The sequence below is a fragment of the Hemibagrus wyckioides genome, linkage group LG08, assembly GCF_019097595.1.
Source record: "Hemibagrus wyckioides isolate EC202008001 linkage group LG08, SWU_Hwy_1.0, whole genome shotgun sequence".
Taxonomy (NCBI): Eukaryota; Metazoa; Chordata; class Actinopteri; order Siluriformes; family Bagridae; genus Hemibagrus; species Hemibagrus wyckioides.
In genome coordinates this window covers 5,537,952-5,561,957 of record NC_080717.1, presented here as the reverse complement: position 1 = coordinate 5,561,957, position 24,006 = coordinate 5,537,952, and the positions used below count along the sequence as shown (strand labels likewise).

At 36.3% G+C, this 24,006-nt stretch overlaps 1 protein-coding gene across 2 annotated transcripts in view; it reads right to left on the bottom strand.

Annotated features, from left to right (window-relative positions):
- Positions 1-24,006, bottom strand: part of fstl5 (follistatin-like 5) — a 159,581-nt gene that overhangs the window by 25,425 nt on the left and 110,150 nt on the right. For both annotated transcript variants that reach the window (XM_058396178.1, XM_058396180.1), the window contains exons 8-10: positions 17,699-17,819; positions 9,280-9,441; positions 7,811-7,945 (exon numbers count right to left, since the gene is read on the bottom strand). In XM_058396178.1, the coding sequence (XP_058252161.1) occupies positions 7,811-7,945; positions 9,280-9,441; positions 17,699-17,819 (418 nt within the window). The remainder of the gene's footprint in view (positions 1-7,810; positions 7,946-9,279; positions 9,442-17,698; positions 17,820-24,006) is intronic.

Below are 24,006 nucleotides of genomic sequence, written 5' to 3'. Positions count from 1 at the left end.
AAAACACCTTCAGATTTTAGCTGCTCATGAACAAGCACTTGGGGCATCTCAGAGTGCAGAAATGGGTTTGATATCAACATTTACTTTGAAGATAGAAACTTTTGTTTGCCTTGCTCAGGGGCCCAGCAGTGACAGCTTGGTGGACCTGGGATTCAAACTCACAACCTTCTAATCAGTAGTCCAACAACTTAACCAGCTACTTCTACCACATCTAAATGTCCCTTCAGATTTCTGTAAAGCCCATGTCAAGTATTTAAAAAGACTGCAATTTCCTGCCAAATAATGACCTTAAATATGATGATTCACAAGATACACAGTTCACAGCTGTGATGATGGAACACCAAGACTGCGAAGCTGAGATGAACAATTATATTTACATTTACGGTATTTACAACATGAAGTGCTAGTTTAAGTACCTCATGAAGAGTCTTTAGTTGATGTTTATGTTTAAAGACAGCCAGTCTAAGCAATTAGAAACCTGATTTCTCCTGTCAAGGTCAAACCACTCTTACTTTTATCGTCATTATTATTTTTCTAAACTAAAAAGCTGGATTTATAACGTCTCAATATTGTCTACATGCTTAAGAGCTGCATTTAGTACAAGTATCCGCTTCCACAACCTGCCTGTGTACATTCTATTTATGATTCAGTGTTGAAACATCCAATCTTTCTAGCGTTTAGCTAACGATTTAATATTCTACATGCCTTTTATACCTGTTTCTATAATCCTGCATGTCTAATATCATAGCACAGACTAATATCCAGATTGAACAGTTACACTGAGGACATCACGGTCCCTAACGAGCATCCAGAATCAATTATTTAAATATATCTTTAAAAAGAAATGAGATGGTTATGTGGATCATTTTGTGCTCTTCATTCTCAGAATTCACATTACTTCTATGTTTCCAAAAGGAATTTAATCGAATTATTTCTGTTTCCTGTTTTCCACCTTCGAAAACTAGCACTATTTCGGGTGAAAACTGTGACCCTGGCAACCCTGACTCTATGCTATCCCTTTCCAATGATGCAAGATGCTCAGAGGTTTATAAAACTATTATAAAATGAGTACACGAGTGATGTATTGAAGCTTCTACATTTAACGTTTACATTTATGGATAAAAACTGACATTTAACATAAATATTTAAATTTATATTCATTTTCCTTGTTTATAATGTATGATATTTGTAAATCAAGTGTGTACATACAACAATTTTGCCCTTAGACTTAAAACTGTTGTTTGACATAAATCACCGTGAACACAGACACTTTCATAAACAAACGTTAAAACTTTCAAACAGCTCTATTATTCCGAGAATCAATGACCATCAATGAAGTATGCAGAAATACAGGATATATACAGTATATTTGTAATATTGAAATGAAGACCGAATTTATGCTCTTTTTCTATTGGCTGTCGCTCAACACACACTGCGATTAGGATCCGCCCCCCAAACATTATATATTTGAGACTGAAATTGGTATCCTGCCCAATTGTCCTGTGAGCCAGAAGCTGGAAAAGGGAAAAATCTTTAAAATGTGGCTATAATTACAGTAAACCATTGACTGAAACGCTGAGTCTCATGGGATGTCTCGCATCAGCAGGAGTTCTGTCAGGTGAAGAGAATGACTGCAAGCAAATATTGGTTTTCTTAGCCTACAATTACAGCAAGTGACCTAACTAAACGTTCTGGGGATTCGATTTTTTTGCAGTCACTTGAACCTACAAAAAATATTAATTACAAGCATTAGGGAAGGACCTCATTTTAACAGATTGACAATGGACTCTTCTCTTTTGTTGTGGTTAGAGAAGCTCTCCATGGAGGCCAAGACAGAGAGAATGAGGAGGAACGTGTTCCAAGATGACATTCGGGCCTTCAACCAGGACAAAAGACAGAACTAGAGCTTGGACTTTTCACATTTTACCTCAACTGGATTTTTATTTATAGCACTTACATTGGACACATTGGGACACATCTGCACTTTATATAAAATATATATTAATGATTATACTTTCTCCTTTGCTATTTTACAGATAATTTTATTTATATTCTTATTGTAACTCAATTTTTATTCTACTTCTGTGACACGTCATATTGTTTTGCTACCAATCCATATAATATAATATAATATAATATAATATAATATAATATAATATAATATAATATAATATAATATAATATAATATAATATAATATAATTTTCCTTTGCTACTGTATAGGATCTATTTATATTTTGTCTATTTTTAACAATTCTATTGTTATTTTACTTCTATTTTTATTCTACTTCTATGCTTCTGTGACACGTCATACTGTTTTGCTACCAATCCATATAATATAATATAATTTAATATAATATAATATAATATAATATAATATAATATAATATAATATAATATAATATAATATAATATAATATAATATAATATAACATAACATAACATAATATAATATAATATAATATAGTTTTCCTTTGCTACTGTATAGGATCTATTTATATTTTGTCTATTTTTAACAATTCTATTGTTATTTTACTTCTATTTTTATTCTACTTCTATGCTTCTGTGACACATCATGCTGTTCTGCCACTGATCTATATTTATCTATAATATATAATGTCCAAAATATTTTTCCTTTGCTGCTGTATAGGTTGTATGCCTATTTTTGTTTTAACTATTGTTACTCTATTTTACATTCTAAGACACAGACAGTCGAAAAGCATTTCACCATATCGTAGTACTTTATGGTTGTGTACGTGACAAATAAAATTAGAATTGGAATGAATTCAATGCAGAAGAAAAGTTGGAGAAAACACAAAGTATATTTACAGTATTTCATCTGTTGCCTCGTGGAAAAGGGCGTTGTGTTGATGTGATGTTGTCAGCCACATATTTTTATAGCTCTTCCAGAGTTATCTGGACTATAACAATGGGTCAGTGGACACGGTGGTCACATCCAGCAGACGGTGGCAGGGGAATAACACTGTTGCTGTGCTGTGTTCAGTGTCTGACAGTGTGAAATGCCAAATTATAGCGTGTGAAGGGATAATCCTGACAGCAAACCTAGAGCGAGGGAGGCGATCGATAGCGAGAGACGAATAAACAACAACTGTACATATCCTGGAGTGTGAGACGTTGCCTAATGTCTGGCTAAATTAGGAATTTTTCTCAGGATGCAGGAATGTCAGCGGAAGTAAAATGTGCACTCAAGGGCAGTCGGTTATACATTATATATATATTAGGTTTTTTTCTGCATATGTTTTTTTGGATTGTGGATTCCAGCTCCCCATGACATCCTATTATCCATCCACCAACAGCTGGGAAGCGGTGGTGGTGGTGGTGTTGTTGTTGTGGTTGTCTGCAGCACCTAAATTAGTGATGTTCTTCTCCATGATTTTTTTCTCTCTGAGTCATGGCAATAACACATCACTCTTTCCAATGTACGATCATAATTACAGCCGAGAAACGTGCGTTATTTCAGTCACGTCACTAATTAGTCATGTGCATCGTCTTTACTTTTTACTGGATGTTAAATTAGGCCGTTTGTCAACGTAAAACAGATTCATGTGTAGATGCAGAAATATATAAATGCATGAGTCTAGTGTAAGATCTTCAACGATTAATAATTATACAGTAGATATCGTTTAAGACTATATGTCACTTTCTGTTCAAACCCTATATTAATACCTAATGCATTTTTCCCCCTTTAATTCAATTCAATTATTTGTATAGTGCATTTAACAATGGACATTTTCTTAAAGCAGAACATAAGAATTATAGTACAAAAAGTTTAATATTAGACTAATATTTTAAATGTATTCATATTAATCCCTAATGACCAAGCCTGAGGTGACTGTGGTGAGGAAAAACTCCCTTAGATGGTAAGAGGAAGAAACCTTGAGAGGAACCAGACTCAAAAGGCAACCTCATCCTCAATTGGGTGAAACCGCAGAGTATGATTATAAATTATTCTAAACACTGGGGAGTGTCATTATGAATAATGTCCTTTCTAAAGTCATAAACATTCATTTGGACTTGTGTAACCAGAAGCTCCTGAGCAACAATAAATCAGCTCAACATCTGAGTTTAATACAGATTCAACACCAACTCATACATGCGAAGCCTTTAAATGCTCAATGGTTGAGATACAGCTTTAACAATCACAATAATAGAGAATGTTTATTTATATTTTTACATACTGTATACTTAGTAAAATATTAGATTCGGCAGTGGTGGGCAGTGGAGACTTAAGTGGTTAAGGCTCTGGGTTGTTGATTGGAGGATCAGTGCTCAAGCTCCAGCTCTGCCAAGTTGCCACTGTTGGGTCCTTGAGCAAGGCCCTTAACCCTCACAGCTCCAGGGGTACTGTATCATGGCTGAGGCTGCGCTCTGACCCCAACCTCCAAAGTCGTGATATGTGAAGAAACGTTGTATCCACTGGATCAACCTACACAAGGTAACAACTGCAGAGATATAAAGACGCTTTCTGTGTAGAGAAGTTTATAGAAGGAGTCTCCAGTGGTAGCCTTTTTTATTACTCGGTGGCTCAAGTGGTTAAGGCTCTGGGTCATTGACCGGGGGTTCAAGCCCCAACACCGCCAAGTTGCCACTGTTGGGTCTTTGAGCAAGGCCCTTAACCTTCCCTGCTCCAGGGGTACTGTATCATGGCTGACCCTGCGCTCTGACCCCAACCTCCAAAGTCGTGATATATGAAGAAAGAATTTCACTGTGCTGTAATGTATATGTGACAAACAAAGACTTCTATTCTATCTAATCACATTCTCTATAATGTGATTTGTTGCATTTGAGAGGCAAATAATACACCAATTATATTCAAGTGTGAGCTAAAAAACCCCAAACTAACAGATTAGGGTTACTTGCAAGAGTCTGCTTCCAAATGAACCTCAAAATAGATATAGTATATGAAGAAATTAGAAACTTTTATAGCTTTAGAAAATAGAAATAGCCTTTATTTGTCACATATATACGTTACAGCACAGTGAAATTCTTTCTTCGCATGTCCCAGCCTTGGAGGTTGGGGTCAGAGTGCAGGGTCAGCCATGATACAGCGCAGGTTAAGGGCCTTGCTCAAGGACCCAACAGTGGCAACAGTGCTGGGGCTTGAACCCCAGATCTACAACCCAGACCCTTAACCACTTGAGCCACCGAGTAATAACTGTTAAAAATGGCTTACACTGGAGACTCCTTCCATAAACATCTCTTCACAGAAAGCTTCTTTAAACCTCTGCAATTGTTACCTTGTGTAGGTTGATCCAGTGGACACAACCTTGTAGCTGAAACTACAGGAAAGTCTACAGTTCTGTGGAATAAAGCAATAAAAAATATATTTGTTTTTTTATCCCAGACTCATGAGTGTGGCTCGGCAGGAATCGTAGCATAAAAAAATCTCCGACTGTGTTCTATCTCTCCTTTTATTCAAAGTGACAGTTGTAGCGCTATCTGCCAAATCTAACACTAACATGCTTTCATCAAGGCATTCGAACTGCGAAATTAATATCCTTAAGCACAACGTCCAAAGGCACATTTTTAATCGTAGCAATATCTTAACCTAATCGTGAAATGCTGGTGTTGTAATGTAGTAGTGTTAATAGCAGGGCACGGAGGAAGGAAAAACACTCCCTCATGGATTATTCATGCAGGCGAAACAGCAGTCATGTCTCAAGCTGGTGACCCGTGTTAAAACCCTTCTTTGTTTTGTACAGGGCAAAGCCAGGTTTCTCTACAGCCAACCTTCTGAACTCTGTCGACGTACTACATCTCCCAACTGTCTGACATGACAACCTCTTCATCTGGAGTGTACACTGTGAAGCCTATAGCCGGAATCACTAAATATCTCACAGCACACACTCTGTAACAGATTTCGATCTCGTTTTTGGACGGATAAAGAACAACAAACCGCAGGTGGAACCAGTCAAATGGTACAAGCTACAGTGTTGACTATCCTTCTGAGCCCTGGATTCAGTGTAGGTGTATAAGAGTACACTTATATGATATCGTGACCGAGGGATGGTTTCAGCGTTACGCTATCCCTTCCTTTCTTCCTTTGGCTATCAGCCAAATTAAGAGCTATTTAAGAGCTTGTATGATTTACACTGACCAAACATATCAGTCATGACCACCTGGGCACCCTGACTGTTCTGCGGCTATGCAGCCCCATACGCCACAAACTGTGATGCACGGCGTATTCTGGCACCTTTCTCTCAGAATCAGCATTAACTTCTTCAGGAAAAGTAGCTCAGACCAGCCTTCGCTCCCCACATGCATCAATGAGCCTTGGCCGTCCATGACCCTGTTGCTGGTTCACCACTGTTTCTTCCTTGGACCACTTTTGATAGATACTGACCACTGCAGACCAGGAACACCCTATAAGAGCTGCAGTTTTGAAGATGCTCTGATCCAGTCATCTAGCCATCATAATTTGGCCCTTCGTTGTTATTCACTTCACCTGTCACTGCTCATAATGTTAGGCCTGATTGGTGTAGCTTTAAGTTTATTATTATTATCATCATCAATTGTGAGCAGTTATATACATAACTATGACACTATGATATTAATTCTTATCAATACTCAAAAAAGTCCATGGAAAGTCTGTGGAGGATGTGGTACCTACTCTATATTGGAAAAAATAGGCACTGGATCAAGTGCTGTTTTATAAGCTAAGGCTTTATGAGGTATAACGATGGAAGCCATGTGTAAATATTGATATACCATAAATTCTGTGTTAGTTCATTAATAATCACTACAGAGTCAGCCCGACTACTGAATTACTGAGCTAACACTTAATATATTTAAGCAGTTTATTTGTTTTTCTTTTTTGAGGCTTAATTGAGATCAATATCGAGACTTATTTTCCATATCCTGTGTATTGAACCCAGTGAAAATGATGTATTACCTTCACAATTGCAGCACCATCTCCCAAACAGTGCTACTGTAAAATTGCTTAATTGTGTATAAATGGTTATTATGTTCACTTGAATAAATCCTCAAAAAAAAGAAAAGAAAAAGGAATTAAATTGGGATTACAGACAATTATTACTAGGATACTGGTAGCTGTTTTTTTTTATTTTTACTTTTTTTGTTGTTTATCATGTTTGATTATTTATTTATTTATTTAAATTTTTTAATTGCCAAAATGATCATCATCAGCATTGGGACATCAATATCAACATGCAGATTAGCCAAGAATTTTAAAACACTTTTACTTTCTTGTATATAAAATGTGTATATTTATTTATTTATTTATTTATTTATTTATTTATTTATTTATTTATTTATTTATTTACAGCTTGGGGCTTTTTCTGGCCCATTTTACTATTTTTATTTTACTATTTTAAGAGCATTATTTGTTTATTAATGTTTTTTTTTTTACTTTTGTTTATTTGAAAGATACATTTATTCTCAAGGTAAGCTTTAAAGCTTTAAAGTTTCCTTTCTATTTTTTTAAGTATGTTAATCATGCTTCATCCACTTTTCCATGTTATTTCTATTTATTATTATTATTATTGTTATTATTACTACTACTACTACTACTAATAGTAATAATAACAATAATGATAGTTTTATTGAATTATTATTATTTTTAAACTCTTTTTCTTCCTCCTTTTATAGATAATAAACCAATTTTACAGATTCTCACATAAAAATATATGAATGAGGTTCAGCATTGATTTGAGGACGTTGATGACTGGTGCATCAAGCCCCGCCCACTAACCCTTTATTTGCATATCATACAGATATTTTACACTATGACAAAAAGTAACACGGGAAACATATAGGAGATTTCAACGTACATGACTTGCGTGCAGAATCCTCTACGAACAGAGACGAGATGTCCTCATCCACACCGGCTTCGTTCCGGGCGATGCAGGTGTACGCTCCGGTGTCCTCGAAGTGGACGTTACTGATGTGCACTTCGCTCCCATTAGCTGGGAGAAGACATAAAAATGAGAGAAAGGAGCAGAATGACATATATGTTCAAATATAATGCTGAAAAAACAAATCTCACACACACACACACACACACAAAATAAATAAATAAATGAATAAATACACCACTTTAACACTCACAGAATTCCACTTCAGTAAACTCCTGTAATGGGACACTTAGTGTGTTTTTGACAGCAGTTGAGAAATCCGTGCTGCTTCCAGGTTGTCATGTTGAGTTTTATGTTTGGTTTGAATAGCTGGCTTTATGGTGTGATTACAGGCCTACTGGGAAACATTTTAGAAAACAAAAGGTCTAGATCCTAAAAAAAGACCCCATGCTAGTTATCTACCGCCATCAGGCCATGGAGCTGACCGACTGACCAGCCACATGACAGGATGTGATGAGAGCGATTCCAGAGTGAAAACACAAAGGATCGGAACAGAGACAGAATCCGTGCTTCTGTTTGTGCATGTTCGGTTCTGTGGAGGATGAGGATGAGGATGAGGATGAGGATCCTTCTCTAATCATAAGCTTATTATTATTGTTTTAAGTAAGAGAAACTCAATGATTCTGTTGTGATGTTCTGTTTGACATATTAGGTTAGATGAAAAAAGGAAAGACTGAGTATTGAAAAAGAAAGAAAGAAAGAAAGAAAGAAAGAAAGAAAGTCTGAGAAAAAGGTAGAGAAGGAAGGAAGGAAGGAACAAAAGAAGGAAGGAAAGAAGGAAGGAAGGGAAATGTATTAGAAATATATAGTGTGGAAAGAAAGAAAGAAAGAAAGAAAGAAAGAAAGAAAGAAAGAAAGAAGTCTGAGAAAAAGTTAGAGAAGGAAGGAAGGAAGGAAGGAAGGAAGGAAGGAAGGAAGGAAGGAAGGAAGAAAGAAAGAAAGAAAGAAAGAAAGAAAGAAAGAAAGTCTGAGAAAAAGGTAGAGAAGGAAGGAAGGAAGGAAGGAAGGAAGGAAGGAAGGAACAAAAGAAGGAAGGAAAGAAGGAAGGAAGGAAGGGAAATGTATTAGAAATATATAGTGTGGAAAGAAAGAAAGAAAGAAAGAAAGAAAGAAAGAAAGAAAGAAAGAAAGAAAGAAAAAAAGAAAGAAGTCTGAGAAAAAGTTAGAGAAGGAAGGAAGGAAGGAAGGAAGGAAGGAAGGAAGGAAGGGGAAAAGGGAAAGGGAAATGTATCAGAAATATATAGTGTGTAAAGAAAGAAAGAAAGAAAGAAAGAAAGAAAGAAAGAAAGAGAAAAAGTAAGAGAAGTAAGTAAGGAAGGAAGGGATAGATATGACAGAAAAAATGAGAGTAGTGAAAGAGGGAGTGACACTTGCTCATGGTTCACCTTGTAGTGTGAGCTGTTTGGACAGTTTAGTAGAGATGTCCATGCCGTTCTTCAACCAGGACAGCTGTGGGTCAGGGATCCCCTCGGCGTGACACCTCAGACTGGCCGTGACTCCGGGTTCACGTGCCTGACTCTCTGGATACACCCGGATAACAGGAGGAACTGAGGAAGAGGACGGATACACACATGATAAAAGCCTGAGTTTATGAGCGTGGGAAATGAATTAAATTAAAGCTTATTGCATTTGCCATCTCATAGCTTCCTGCTTGTTGAGGATTAAAGAAAGGACGCTTTGTTATCAGAATGGATGCGCAATTCATTTCCTGTCTGGAAGGAAAATGATCTCATTGACATGGCGAAAGCCTTGCAGTGTCCTGGCAAACAAATGAGCTAGATAAACAGAGGAGAAGACTGCTTCGAAAGAGCCATTGATTTTTAAAATGAGCGCCATCGATTTAGGGAAAAGACGCACACCTGGGATCGAGAGCGGAAAGCCGGAACTTTCTATAGAGCCCGTGTCTCTCTAAAGTATCACGGTATATTTAGATGAGTGTCTTATTCGCTGCACGGAAGGACACAGGTACGCCAGGAACCGGGCTAAGACGTCTGTTATCGAATGCGACGTGGAATGTTAGCTCGCCGCTGACAGATGTATTGGTGTCAGCCCTAATTGAGGCCAGGCAGGAGAAGAGCGTGACAGATTGGTGCATTAGACTGAGGACATTTGGAGGGGACTGAGTGTGTTTCTCTTTTTTAATGCATGGGTGTTATATATGCTAGAGTAGAGCGCCAGTACATCCTCTACCATCTGTTCCAGCTTCCTGTCTCCCATAGGTGATTGTGTGGATGTGGAAGAAAAATAAATACAGAGAAATAGAAATAAAGAAAGATTGATTATAGGAAAACGGAGATAACGAGGGTGTAGTAGGACTTTTTGTTTTTTTAAGCAGAGGAAAGAAGTGAAGTCTGAAACATAAGTTCAGTTCTTATACACTGCACCAAACTGGATGAGTGTGTTAGACTTGTCAAATGCAATGTTATGTATTATATATATATATATATATATATATATATATAATAAAAATAAATAAATAAATAAATAATTATTATGCTTAATATAGATTACATTTCAAAGTTTGTTTTATTTAAATATTAAATGATTTTATAATTTTATATTTAATTTTTTTAATGAGTATTTTATTAATGTCTTTTCCTTCCATCAAGAAATTACATACTGTATAGGAATAATAATAAAAATAAACCCCTGAAAACTTTTTTATTTTTTCTTTTATTTGTGTTTTTTTTTCTTTTCTTCTACAACTAAATGAGTCCTAAATGGCTGCCGCCTGCGAGCTTCCTCTCACTTCGGTTAATGCATTCAAAAGATTTAATGACAAACAGCGTACTGCAGTAATTACTGAATTAAAAACACCTCATCTAATAAGCAATGTAATACCATGGGAGCTTAATTATTACATCATTTAAATGATAAAATCACTGTTCATCTGGATTTCTCTACAACTTCACTTTGATAATCACGGTTACTGTTAGGTATGGAGTAGCCTTCGTCTGATTAAGACCGTGCTTAAATGGCAAAACACATTAAATCCTGATTTCATGGCATATGATCCTCATGTACGGCTGGTAAAAACTGACAGTGTGCTATTAACCATGTCATGCATCTGTCACGTCTGATGCCATATGCTGTCATAACATTATTATAACAGTATTATGATCCGATTATTACAGCTGTCATAATAGACGATGGCATATGCAAATTCGATTTCTAGGATCTAGTTACAGTAGCATATGACTCAAGACAGATTATTCTTTCATTCTCTGTGTAAGCTGTAGATATATATAAGGGAATGTTTTATTTATTTATTTATTCTTTTTTTTTAATTGTGCAAAATCACAGAACTTACTGGTTTATTAATTATCGTTTATTATTTCTATAATAAAAATGTCCTTATTTCAGGAAAAGTTGAACTTACCTTGAAAAAGTCTTCTCTGTATTTTGCAAATATTGTAAATGTATATTTTTTGATTGATTGTTTTAAGTATTTACTTATTTATTTTAGAATTGTGACATTTTATTTATTATTATTATTATTATTATTATTATTATTATTATTATTATTTATTTTCAGCTTGTGAGCTTTTTTTCTGGCCCATTTTGCTATTTTTTGATGGCATTATTTATTCATCTTTTTTTTTGCAAGATAATTTTATTCTCAAGGTACACTTTAAAGCGCAGTACTTTCAAAAAATCTTTTCTTTTCTTTTCTTTTTATTTTTTTTAAAGTATGTTAATTACGTTTTTTTTATCCACTTTCTATATTAATAACATATTGATTAATTATTGATTTTTTTTTTCTTGTTCTTTCCATAGCTTCTTACACACAAACTACAAGCCTTTAATGTGGCTGTTAAAAAAAAGACTGATCTCTGTGTCTGGTCTATTTTATATGAATCAATCATAAGCAAATTTGCTCAAAAGCATCTTCTAAAGTAATTCACTCATTTGTCGTTAAGATCAATTCGCAAAACAATTCTGTGTGTTTGAAATATTTAATGACAACAAGCTCAATCATGAGGCTGTATTTCCATTAGCTGTTCACCAACTACAAAGTCACCGTCCCTCTAGAATATAAAGTGGTCTATCTCTAATTAGAAAGCTGTTAAAATCGATACTCTAATGAAATGTAAATTAAATACCATCCTATAATTAATTCAGGAATGTGCCAAATATATGGGCTGACAAGAAGCTGAACATATTTAACAGATAAATATTTACATTTGGTTTTTTTGTGGTTGGAGATTTATCCTGATTAGGTTAAAGTGGCTCCAGAGCCAGAGAAAAATGTCCTATTCACACAATTTTGAATAGGGCATAACCCTTGTGGACATGAGCAACCTCACACAATCTGCAGCCAGAACTAAGGATCGAACCCCAAACCCTGGAGCTTTAATGTGACATTCTTGCACTATACAGTGGAACCTCAAGGCCTGCAAGAAATTTGCATCGGCATATGAAGTATTTTCGTCGTACGAATGAACTGAGCTGAGTGCCGGCTAAGTTGCGAGTATGTCTGGGAGCCGTTCAAAATTTGTTTGCATCAATTTAAAGGCAAGCGAAGCCAACCAAAGCGAGTTTCAGTCAGTGACCCATGATACCAATGGTACCTTTGACATGCTTTCAAATGCTACATGATTTTTTGGGCATTTTATTGTTGACATATTGGAGGTGTGGGTGATTTGTTGTATTTTTAGCCCAAGCTTGGTGGCACGACTTCCTGTGATGACCCTTGACATGGAATGCTTGGCTTGGGTCAGTTCTTTGTAAGCAGCCATACAGTTTACAGTACATATTGGTAAAATAGGTCATATTTTTGGGTGGCTGGAACGGATTATCTGCGTTTACATTATTTCTTATGGGAAAACTCGTTTCACAATACAAATTTTCACCTTAAATTCTTATGCCGAGGTTCCAATGTAATTTATCTAATATTCTTTATCGAATTAAGACGCCATAAATTGTTTATTATCCATGCAGACAATCAACAATCAATTCTCCTGAATAAAGCACCTGATTATTCTTGAGTAGATAATACACCCCATGGAGCTTTAATTAAATACATAACGAGGAAACATGCCAGTGATTCAGTAAAGTAGTCATTGCTGACATCATAATAGCTTTGGATCGCGTGTGGAAGAACAGTATGTTCGGAAGTTTTCAGAAGTCCATTACATACACTTATTACTGTTAATGCACTGAGCTGTGCTAATTCTAGCTCTTCAGAACATTAGCGAGAAAGTTTGTGATTAGATTGCCAGCCACATATAAGTCTAAAAAGTCTTCGTGGTGTAAGGGTTGAATCATTTCCTTCCTGGAATTCAGTTCACTTCAGATTAATTGCATGTGTAGAGCACTTTTTAAATACTAGACATGGACTTTACAGAAATCTGGATAGCGGGTTAGATCTTTAATGGGAGGTGAAAGATGCAAAGAAAACACTGTCTGAGGCATGGATATGACATGAGGGAGGAATCATGTCAGATTTTTAGTGGAACCTTCTAGAACTTTTCTAGGTGACATCATTTCCGCCTGGTTTGGCGATGTTCGGCATTGAATTTCTTTGTCATGTCTAACTCCACAGAGGTGATTAATGGCTCAAATAAAAGTAGACACTCAGGGCTTTAAGAATTTGTAGTTATTCATAATATTTCAACCTATTTTTACCTAGGGGCAAATTGTTCATAAGAAACTTCTAAAAAAAAAAACCAAAATTAGTTCTATCTTCAAAGCAAATGTTGATATTAAACCAATTTCTTCTCTCTGAGACACCCCAAGTGCTTTTTCATAACATTTGAAGGTGTTATCTTCAACCACTAAAATTCTGTGTAAGGTTATCCAGGTTAGAAGGTTAGAAGATAATGTCTTATAAGTTGAATTCCATTCTTCCGGCTAACTGGAATGTTATTGTACGGGAATAAAGGGTTAAATCAGCTCTGAATATGGTGAACAGGAGTACTGGGATGAATAAAAGTTAATAGACTATAGAACTACAATCTTGGCTTGTCTTTAGCTTCATGGTGAAGTATCAATCTCTAACAGGGGTTTAAAGGTTGTGAGTTTAAGTCCCAGAAAAGTAATAAAAAATAATGATTGGGTCAATTATTTAAGAAATTAATGAATACACCAGTTGGTTTGCCTAATTAAAGTAATCAGATTCTCTGCACAGAGATCTCCGTCTCTCCAGTGCTCTGATGACATGGTGCATTATTTAGCGCCACGCTGGCAGGAAGCCTCGCCACTCTTCCTGGCTCTCTGCACAAAAGGGGCAACACATGTCATCCTAATTCACTTTTCCTTCCACGCATGCAAAAACAATGGCCTGGCAACAGCACTGTGAGGACGCATAATTTGTTTTTTCAGCCAATTAAAATGATCTTTTTGTTAAACCTTCTTTGAATTGCACGAGCGTCCAGGTTGTTAGAACAGAGAGGCTGAGAGCGTGGTGCGAGATGGCCACATGCCGAACATATGCTACTGGAGACAAAACAATGCTTCAGAAAACTTTTCAGTTGCTCCCGAGACAAAATAAACTCATTTGCTTTTTGTTTTGAGGCATTCGCACCTGTTCTTCAAAAATATGTTTAGAAAACATGGCAGATTCTTACTTTGGGTCAGGTTAGGTGCCTTTAGTGAGGAGTTAATATTAAAACTGCACATATTTCCCAACCTGAGGATTCACACCTGAGATATATCTGCAGTAAACAAAACCGTGTTATGTCTCGGTTATTAACTCAAGAGGTTAAGGCTCGGGGTTGTTGATTGGAAGGTCAGGGTTCAAGCCTCAGCACTGCCAAGCTGCTACCATTGGGCCCTTGGGCAAGGCACTTAGCCCTCTCTACTCCAGGGGTGCAGCATCATGGCTAACCCTGAGCCTTGACCCCAACCTCCATGGCTGGGATATCTAAAGAAAGAAAAAACAAAGGCTTCTTTTGTGATTAATCATGATAGTAAGTGGTTAATCAGTGGTCAAGGTGTTGGACTACTAAAAGGAAAAAGTTGTGAGTTTGAATGCAAGGTGCCACTGCTGGACCCCTGAGCAAGGCCCTTAATCCACAATTGCTCAATTGTATAAAAATGAGATAAAATGGAAGTCGCTCTGGATAAGGGCATCTGCCAAATGCCATGAATGTTAATCAATTAACTTTACATTAAAGCGATCTTTACTGCTACCATTAAAAGAGGAACAAAAATTGAACCTAAATTTACATTTATGAAAAATATTTTTATTCATCCAGGAAATGTAGATTAAAGCATGGAAAGTAGCCTATATGCTATCTACAAATTTACATTAAATAACCTAGATTTAGTATCACACTTTAGTAGCCATGATATCTTGTAAAATTAAAAATTAAAAAATTAATAAAATAATATTAGCTGATTTTAGCTGTTTTTCCTCAATTGTTTAAAATCGGTTCTTCTAAACCATAATTATTTTCTATTGTATCTGCCGTGAAAAAAACACAATCTTCCATATCAGCCTGCTGTTTTATCCGTCGATTTTGGGGCTTAAACACAAGTGCTTGTCTTTAACGCTGATGGTCTAGACACGACTGAAAAGCCGTTGTCTCACTCCATTACTACAGAAAGATCTGGAGAATCCTTAGACTTTAATAATCGTCCAGAAAATGAGGTTAAGCGCCTCCGTAACCTGACCGTTTCCCCATTGTAATCTGAACAGAAGTTATTTATATTTTCAGTAATAGAACTGAACAATGGCTCGCTATGTGTTACATATTATTTCTGATTACATCACACAGCAACATCTTCTTTAAAGGGGGTGGAGGAGAAGAATATCTTTCTATTATTCTTTCTTTAAATCCCAACAGAATTAACGCCGTATCTGAGAGCTTTAATCCGCTGCAGAACTGTATACTCAGCGGAAAACTATTTGCTGAAGTATTACTGGATCTTTAGATGGTTTTGAGAGAACAGCTTGGAAATACTAGTCTGGGCTTGAGCGAATTGTAAACATGACTCTGAATTTAAGTCTCTCTGCCTAAATTGGTGACTATTGACATCCTAACAGCTTGAATATTGTTGACTCTTCTGTATATAAATGGATTATAGGATACACGCATTAAAATTTGTGATCCTTTCTATTACGTGTGTCGACACACAGGTTTAAGAAGAAACACTACAGGTAGAAATAACAATGTCGCTAACATCAGTTTTTGCCTCGAGAAATGAAAAGATCAAAACTCAACAGGAAAATTTTTTACCGTTTTTGTCCGCTATCTTCTGACACTAGGAGGCTAGACAAGCCTTTTACTTTCATTTTGGCTGCGATGTCCACATCTGTTACACCACCACAAAATGGCAATCTTGTGTAAATAAATAACGTTTTATCAGACATTTTTTTCCAGACAGAAGTCATTATCACATTCTTGTTTAGATCGCTCTCTGTTACGACAACTCTACTTTAAATTGGATGTCAGGTGCAGTGTTGCGAAAAAGTCTAACAGGACAGCTTAATGAATCTGCTAGGTTTCAGCTAGATGTCACAGGAAGGTGTGACAACACAACGGAGTCTGCTTAAACATGCTGTTGAATTTCTTCGCTCCACTGGATTTTTCCATTTCAAGGAAAATTGGTGACTTTGATGATAACCGCCTTCTAAGCATATTGGATTTGCAGTTTTAAATTGACTATTAAAATCGGGTGAAAATGCAGCCAAAAGTCTTTGCTTATAGTCTTTAACTTGCTGTTTAACACAATTCTACTGTAGAACACTCAGACACAAATATTCTCCACATTTCATTTGGCTGTATATGGATTATAGCCACATTTTTGAACTTCTAGTGATTTTAATTATTTCTTTACTTTTCTCTTTTCTTTTTTTTTTTTTTAGAGATGATTCTGGATGAGGTTAGCCATTAGAAACATTGAGGAACAGTGTGCCAGAAGTAAAAATGCCACAGGAATTCTTGATTCTGATTGGTCAGAAGATGGTGTTGATGATGTTTTCTTCAGATGCAAAGCAAATCACATCTGCTCATAAAGTAAGCTGTTATTTCTTTACTGACAATTGACACACAGGAATGGAGTATGATGGGCTCTTGATACCCTGGAAGGAGTCTCCAGTGTCAGTGCTCTGCACCAGTCAGAGGTAAAGCTGGAAAAGCTTCAGGATAGAGATGTTTGCACCTTGTAGTTTATTGGTACCATGCACCCATCCATCCATCCATCCATCCATTCAATCACATACATAACCACACACTCATACATCTAACCATCCATCCATCCATCCATCCATTCAATCTCACAGATAACCACACACCCATAGATCTAACCATCCATCCATCCATCCATCCAATCACATACATAACCACACACTCATACATCTAACCATCCATCCATCCATCCATTCAATCTCACAGATAACCACACACCCATAGATCTAACCATCCATCCATCCATCCATCCATCCAATCACATACATAACCACACACTCATACATCTAACCATCCATCCATCCATTCAATCACACACATAACCACACACCCATAGATCTAACCATCCATCCATCCATCCTGTCCGTCCGTCTGTCCATCCATCATCCATCCATTCAGTCAAACACATAACCACACACCCATACATCTAACCATCCATCCATCCATCCTGTCCGTCCATCTGTCCATCCATCATCCATCTCTTCAGTCAAACACATAACCACACACCCATACATCTAACCATCCGTGCTATTATAGAATATTCTGTCTGATTCTGTCCAATCAGAATCGAGAAACCATCAGCAGGATCATATTAACAGCAATAATCCCCACTATATTTTATTATGTCTGTATGAGTGTACATATGAGACTCTGGACTTGCTTCACGTACCATTCACTTGCAAGGTGTGTGTCTGGAAAAGCTGCTCGTATCCGTCAGCGTGGCAGGTGTAGTTCCCCATGTGAGTGGTGGTCACCTTGGTGATGTACAGACTTCCATCATCACCGAAATCCTGTCAAATAAACAGATGGATCTAATTGACGTTCAAAAAATGTGATGTTAAATAATAATAATAATAAAAAAAAACTGAGCATGCTAGCAGGGCAGACTGTCACAACACTTGAATCACAATAAGCCAAATTAAATTAATCAGCTGAATTAAAAATAAAAAAAGCCACAGGCACTGAATAAATCAGGGAAATAAAAGAGCATGAGCTTTACAAAGCTGATACTGAGAAAAGTTGAATATTGTATGGTACAAATTTGTACAAATACAGAGAGAGAGAGAGAGAGAGAGAGAGAGAGAGAGGATATAGCAATGTTAAAATAAAATAAAATAAAAAATTCAATCAATAGAAATGGATTGCATTTGCATTACAGCCAGATCTTTCTTTTAGGCTCTGCACAGCCTGACAGAGAGGACCAGCAGGAGTTCAGTGTTGATAAGAAAATGACAGCTGTCATCATCTGAGCAGGATTTTTATTTTTCTCCAAAACGGTTTGGTTCTGTGCAATCCCTTTCTTTTGTGATGAAAAACAAAACGCTTGACAGTGAAGCAGCAACATGAGCACGCCATCACAAACCTGACAGATAAGCTTTCAGAAGAAATTAAACAGACCCCAAATAAATAGTTCCTCAAATCCAATCCAAAGACTTCTATAACGGATGATCTGACTTGTGTATGTGTCTCTCAGGTCTTTATTAATACGCTTGTTTTCATTGTATGTTTGTTGGATGCTCCATATAATCAGATTCCACAGATACAATATTAATAAAAATTAAATTAAAAAAAAAGTCTCCAGAGAGTCTAAAATGTCAATGATTAAGGTTTTTTATTAAAACTTCAAAACACAATATCTTAGTATGTGAAGATATTTTGAATAAAGGACAATGTATATAATACTTCTCATCATGAGATTATTATATAAGACCAAGATTTCTAGACATATTTACTCATTTCAAATTGAAAATTTTCTTTTTCTGTTTGCAGATTTCACTATTTTGCTATTTTCTAGATGTGAATGCTTAAATCAGATAAATATAAGCAAGTCCTCCTTTTGCTGCCAAAACAGCCCTGACCCGTCCTGCACTGTGTATTCTGACACCTTTCTATCAGAACCAGCATTAACTTCTTCAGCAATTTGAGCAACAGTAGCTCGTCTGTTGGATCGGATCACACGGGTCAGCCTTCGCTCCCCATCAATGAACCTTGACCGTCCATGACCCTGTCGCCGGTTCACCACTGTTCCTTCCTTGGCCCACTTTTGATAGATACTGACCACTGCAGACCAGGAACACCCCACAAGAGCTGCAGTTTTGGAGATGCCATCACAATTTGTCCCTTCATCAAAGTCGCTCAAATCCTTGCGCTTTCCCATTTTTCCTGCTCCTAACACATCAACTTTGAGGACAAAATGTTCACTTGCTGCCTAATATATCCCACCCACTAACAGGTGCCATGATGAGGAGATCATCAGTCTGATTCACTTCACCTCTCATAATGTTATGGCTGATCGGTGTGTATTTTCTATATAATTAGATACAATTATGAGAACTGTACACATATATTATTGTATTATGTGTACTGCAGTGTAGCATGTAGGTGAAACAATGAAAACTACAGGATGTCTGAAAAGTCAGAAACCAGTGAGAATAGAACTAAATGCAATTATTATTTCATTTATTATTTACAGAATATGCTCTACATGTTCATTCGTTCCACTCTACACAGCTGCTGTTTCATATTTTTGTGACTTTCGTTCAACATCAACAGCCGGATATTTCCGGGCAATATATTTGTTCAGTGTTCTCATTGGTTTCTGACCCTCTGTATAAATGAATAAAAATATGATGACAAATTCTTGGAATATTGCTGTGGTAGTGCTGTTATTGGAGAATAATCAGCTTGAGGGTGGCATCCCACCAACCCATTGTTGATTATTTTCCTGCAACAGTATCCCCAATGTTTTATCATGCAGCACAACAGTATCCGAAACGTGACCGTGATGACAAACAGGATGCAAGACATGAATCAGAGAAAAAAAATGCTACCAAAAGCCCGGAAGCTAATTTATTTTCATGTGCAACAACCTGAAAACAAGAAGACATGCTGCCACTGAGCTCACAGTTTAACATTCAGCCGTATCCACAGAACTGTTTTACCTTTCTCACTTGTTTCTCTTAACATTTTATTTTCCTTGCTGTTGTGCTTAATCGGTCAATTAAAAGCTCTGTATAACAACCTGGATCCCAGATGAATCAGAGCAGTCCAAAAAAAATGTGCAAACCATAAACCACAGTTCTGTAAAGTGGACCCGAGTGCAGAGAAGCAATACATTATTAGGGCTATTTCAGACTAATGACTGGAAAAGTAATATCGTTACGTTAAACTTACAAACACCTTAAAACTAATGACTTAAATAAAGCGAGGGGAATGAGGAACAAGAGGAACCAGTCACACTTGGCTAATATTAACAGGAAGCTATGAGAAAATATGGAAAGTGTGTCTTTATTGAGCACATTGCTTATGTAACGATATTCTTTCTGACCCCTGTGGCTTCCCAAAGAGAATATGGGAGACGAAAAGGGTCAATGCCTTGTGAATTCATAAATAAATAAATATTGATAAATATTAATATAATTATTATTTAATTAATATCCATTAATTGAGTATCAAGAAAAAAAAATTGCATTTTATTTTTATTTACATTCTGGAATAATCTTTAGGCCCCAGATATTGTAAGATTTGCCATGGCTGTTTTTATGTGAATGCACAATTTATTTATTTTTTTCTTTATTTGTTTTTATTGGTAAATTGTAAAATTGACATATATTCATTCAAAACCATGAAAAAGTAAAATTTTTATATACACCTGTATATATACTATATTGTGCCCTTTTTATGTTTCCTGTGCTGCTCTCTCAGAGCACTATAGAAATTGATGGTGTACTTATTTCACCGTCTTAAATGTCAAAAAAGGTGAAAAGTCACACTGTGGTTTCCTCTCTTTCCTTCCCAGAGCTGTACTGGGGGCGTTGAAAATAATGGAGGCAGTGAATATAAGCACAGAAAAGTTAAACTGACTGTATATTAATAGGCGATAATCTCTCCGAAGACCCAAATGTGCCCCCGGCTGCCCTTTCTTCACTCTCCTCTCTCTTAAACAGTGCTGAAAAAAGCAATACGCTGCACAGATAAAACTCTATTAACTCCCATATAGCACAAGCCTATAGGAGAAAATAAAGCCCCTGACACAGGCATCTACTCTGACCCACAATCACCCAGACCCCAGTTAAATCCCAAAATCTTAATGTAATGTCAGATCAGCTTCAGGGCTTTGAGATTGTGGTGGATTGAAGGCATGCAGACCTCGAGACGGGGGGTGAGGAAACCTACCTGTGGAGGGATCTGGAGGGAAAAAAGCAGTAGAGAAAAGAGATTAGAGATTAGATTCACTTCAGTGTTATAGAGCTGAGTACACTGAGAGTACAGAGCTCAGAGTTATCACTCACTACACTGCTGTTTCTAATAAACTAGCACCTCAAACGTTAAAAAATCTGGAATATACCAAATCCTGATTCTGATTGTTGCATGCTGTCCTATTAATATAGATATTAATGCACTGGTTCTAATGTTATCACACCTATAGTAACCGCTCTTTCACAGGGAGGTGCAAAGCAGGTGCTAATAAATAAACTCTCAATAAATTCAAATAAAATGAATTCCTAATCATTTATATATTTCTAGAAGGAGTCTCTAGTATCAGCATGGTCGTTATGTTTTCCATCATGTGAAAATTTACACTTTCACGATTTCTCAGTAATATCATAAACATTCTTTTTTCATATTTGTAATGATTTTTTTTTGTGTGCATTTTTAATGCTTTTTTTGGACAATTTATAGGATGGTGAAGTAATTGTATGTAATTGATAACAAGAATTAACTTGTTTGAAAAACTAATTCAACTAATTGAAACTTATTGGAAATCATTTTAATATTATAATATAATATATACAGTATAATAATATAATATTAACATAATAATAGCTATGTAATTAAATATTATGTGTTCTAGTTGGTAACTGTTGTAATTTTTTGGTAATTTCACTGGTAATTTTCCATTAACCTTGCTAGTCCTAACACCACCAGTAACAACACTGGTAATAATGCTAGTAATAACCTTGGTAATAACACCAGTAATAACCCTGGTAATAACACTGATAATACCACCAGTAACAACACTGGTAATAATGCTAGTAATAACACTGGTAATAACACCAGTAATAACACTGGTAATAACACTGGTAATAATACTGGTAATAACACTGGAAATAACCCTGCTAATAACACCAGTAACAACCCTGCTAATAACATCGGTAATAACACAGGCAATAACCCTGGTAATAACAGTAGTAATAACACTAGTAATGAGCCTGGTAGTAACACTGGTAATACCACCAGCAATAACACTGGTAATAATGTTAGTAATAACACTAGTAATAACACCTGTAATGACCCTGGTAGTAACATTGGTAATACCACCAATAATGACACTGGTAATAATGCTAGTAATAACAATGGTAATAACACCAGCAATAACACTGGTAATAACACAGGCAATAACCCTGGTAATAACACCTGTAATAACACTTGTAATGACCCTGTTAATAACACTGGTAATACCACCAGTAATAACACTGATAATAATATTAGTAATAACACTGGTAATAACACCAGTAATAACCCTGGTAATAACACCTGTAATAACAGTGGTATAAACACTGGGAATAACACCAGTAAAAACCCTAGTAATAATACTCCTAACTTCGAATGTTGTGCTTTTAAAAAAGTCATTGTCTGCACCTAACCCTGTAAACATGCATATAAACTAGAGAATCCAAAAGATTCTGAAATGTAGCCTTGGCAGAACTTTCAGCATTGCCTTTCATCTTTACAAATCCCTTCAAAACAATTTGCCTAAAGATGAATCGCTGTCACCGAAGCCGAGACGTTAAGACGTGCAGTTTCATCATTTATACTGTTGGATATCCAGCGCTTGTGTTAAAGTAGTCCAGAAGAGCAGGAAGCAACAGAAGAGCTTCACAAGTTCACACTTTTCCCCTGACACTTTCTTCTGCACCCAGTGATGCAACACGCGGCAAGATTTCATTTTCACATTTAATGTGCCTAAGCGGCTTTAGCTTCAAATCCCGCTCAGGTTGATTTGGAAATCCACTCATTTATTGAACAGTAGAAGTTGCTGGAGGCTTGCAAACGCTTTTGCGCTTTTCTTTACCGAGGACTGAGTAAATAATCAAAGGCAGAAATACGAGAACCAGTACAGGAAGTGAAGAACTACTATATCATAGTAATTGTAATTTAACAGGCTGAGCTCGATTATATGGCTTTTCTCAGGCTACATGCATTGCATGATGCTTTGATATTAAAGGGGTGGATTGTAATTTTTAGAAATCTGTTTTTTTTGCCTTATAAGGAATAAGGAGATATTATTCTGACCGATCCAGACAGGACTAATTTCTCAGATACGTGCAAAATTCAATGATCCTTCACACTTCAGGTCTGGAAATACGTTAAAACATTACAGACGCCAACTTTAAAACTGTTTGCTATGATTAGGTAATCAATCCCAAAGAAATATTTGGACAATAAAGTGTTCTTCTTCGATCCCACTGGGTTTATTCATCTGTTCAGTGTGAAAAGCTACAAAGAAAGTGTTATAGAAGCAGAAGCCTAGAAAGTTAGAACCAGTAATGTATTTTTTTTTTAAACAGAAGATACCAAAAGCAAGAAAACACATTCAAGGTAAAATTGTATTGCAAACAAAACAGGCCTTGGCCTTAGGCAAAAATAAAAAAAAGTTTTTCAAGCAAGAATGTCTGAGAAAAGATTGTGTGTTTGGTTAGAGAAGCAAGATGCACACATCCTGACCTTCAGATTTGCTATAAAGCTTGCTTAACATAAAGTTTTCACAGAAGAGATTCTGCCCAAAGACTAACAAGATTGATCGCAGAACAGGTCAGGAATGATTGTGTAGCTCGACACCCAGAAGTCTGAGCGTGAGGATTTTGTGGATTGTTTAAAGTTGGAGGTAAAGAAAAGCAAACTGCAGTGATGTGTGTGTATAGAATATATATGTGTGTGTGTGTATGTGTGTGTGTGTGTGTGTGTGTTTTCTCT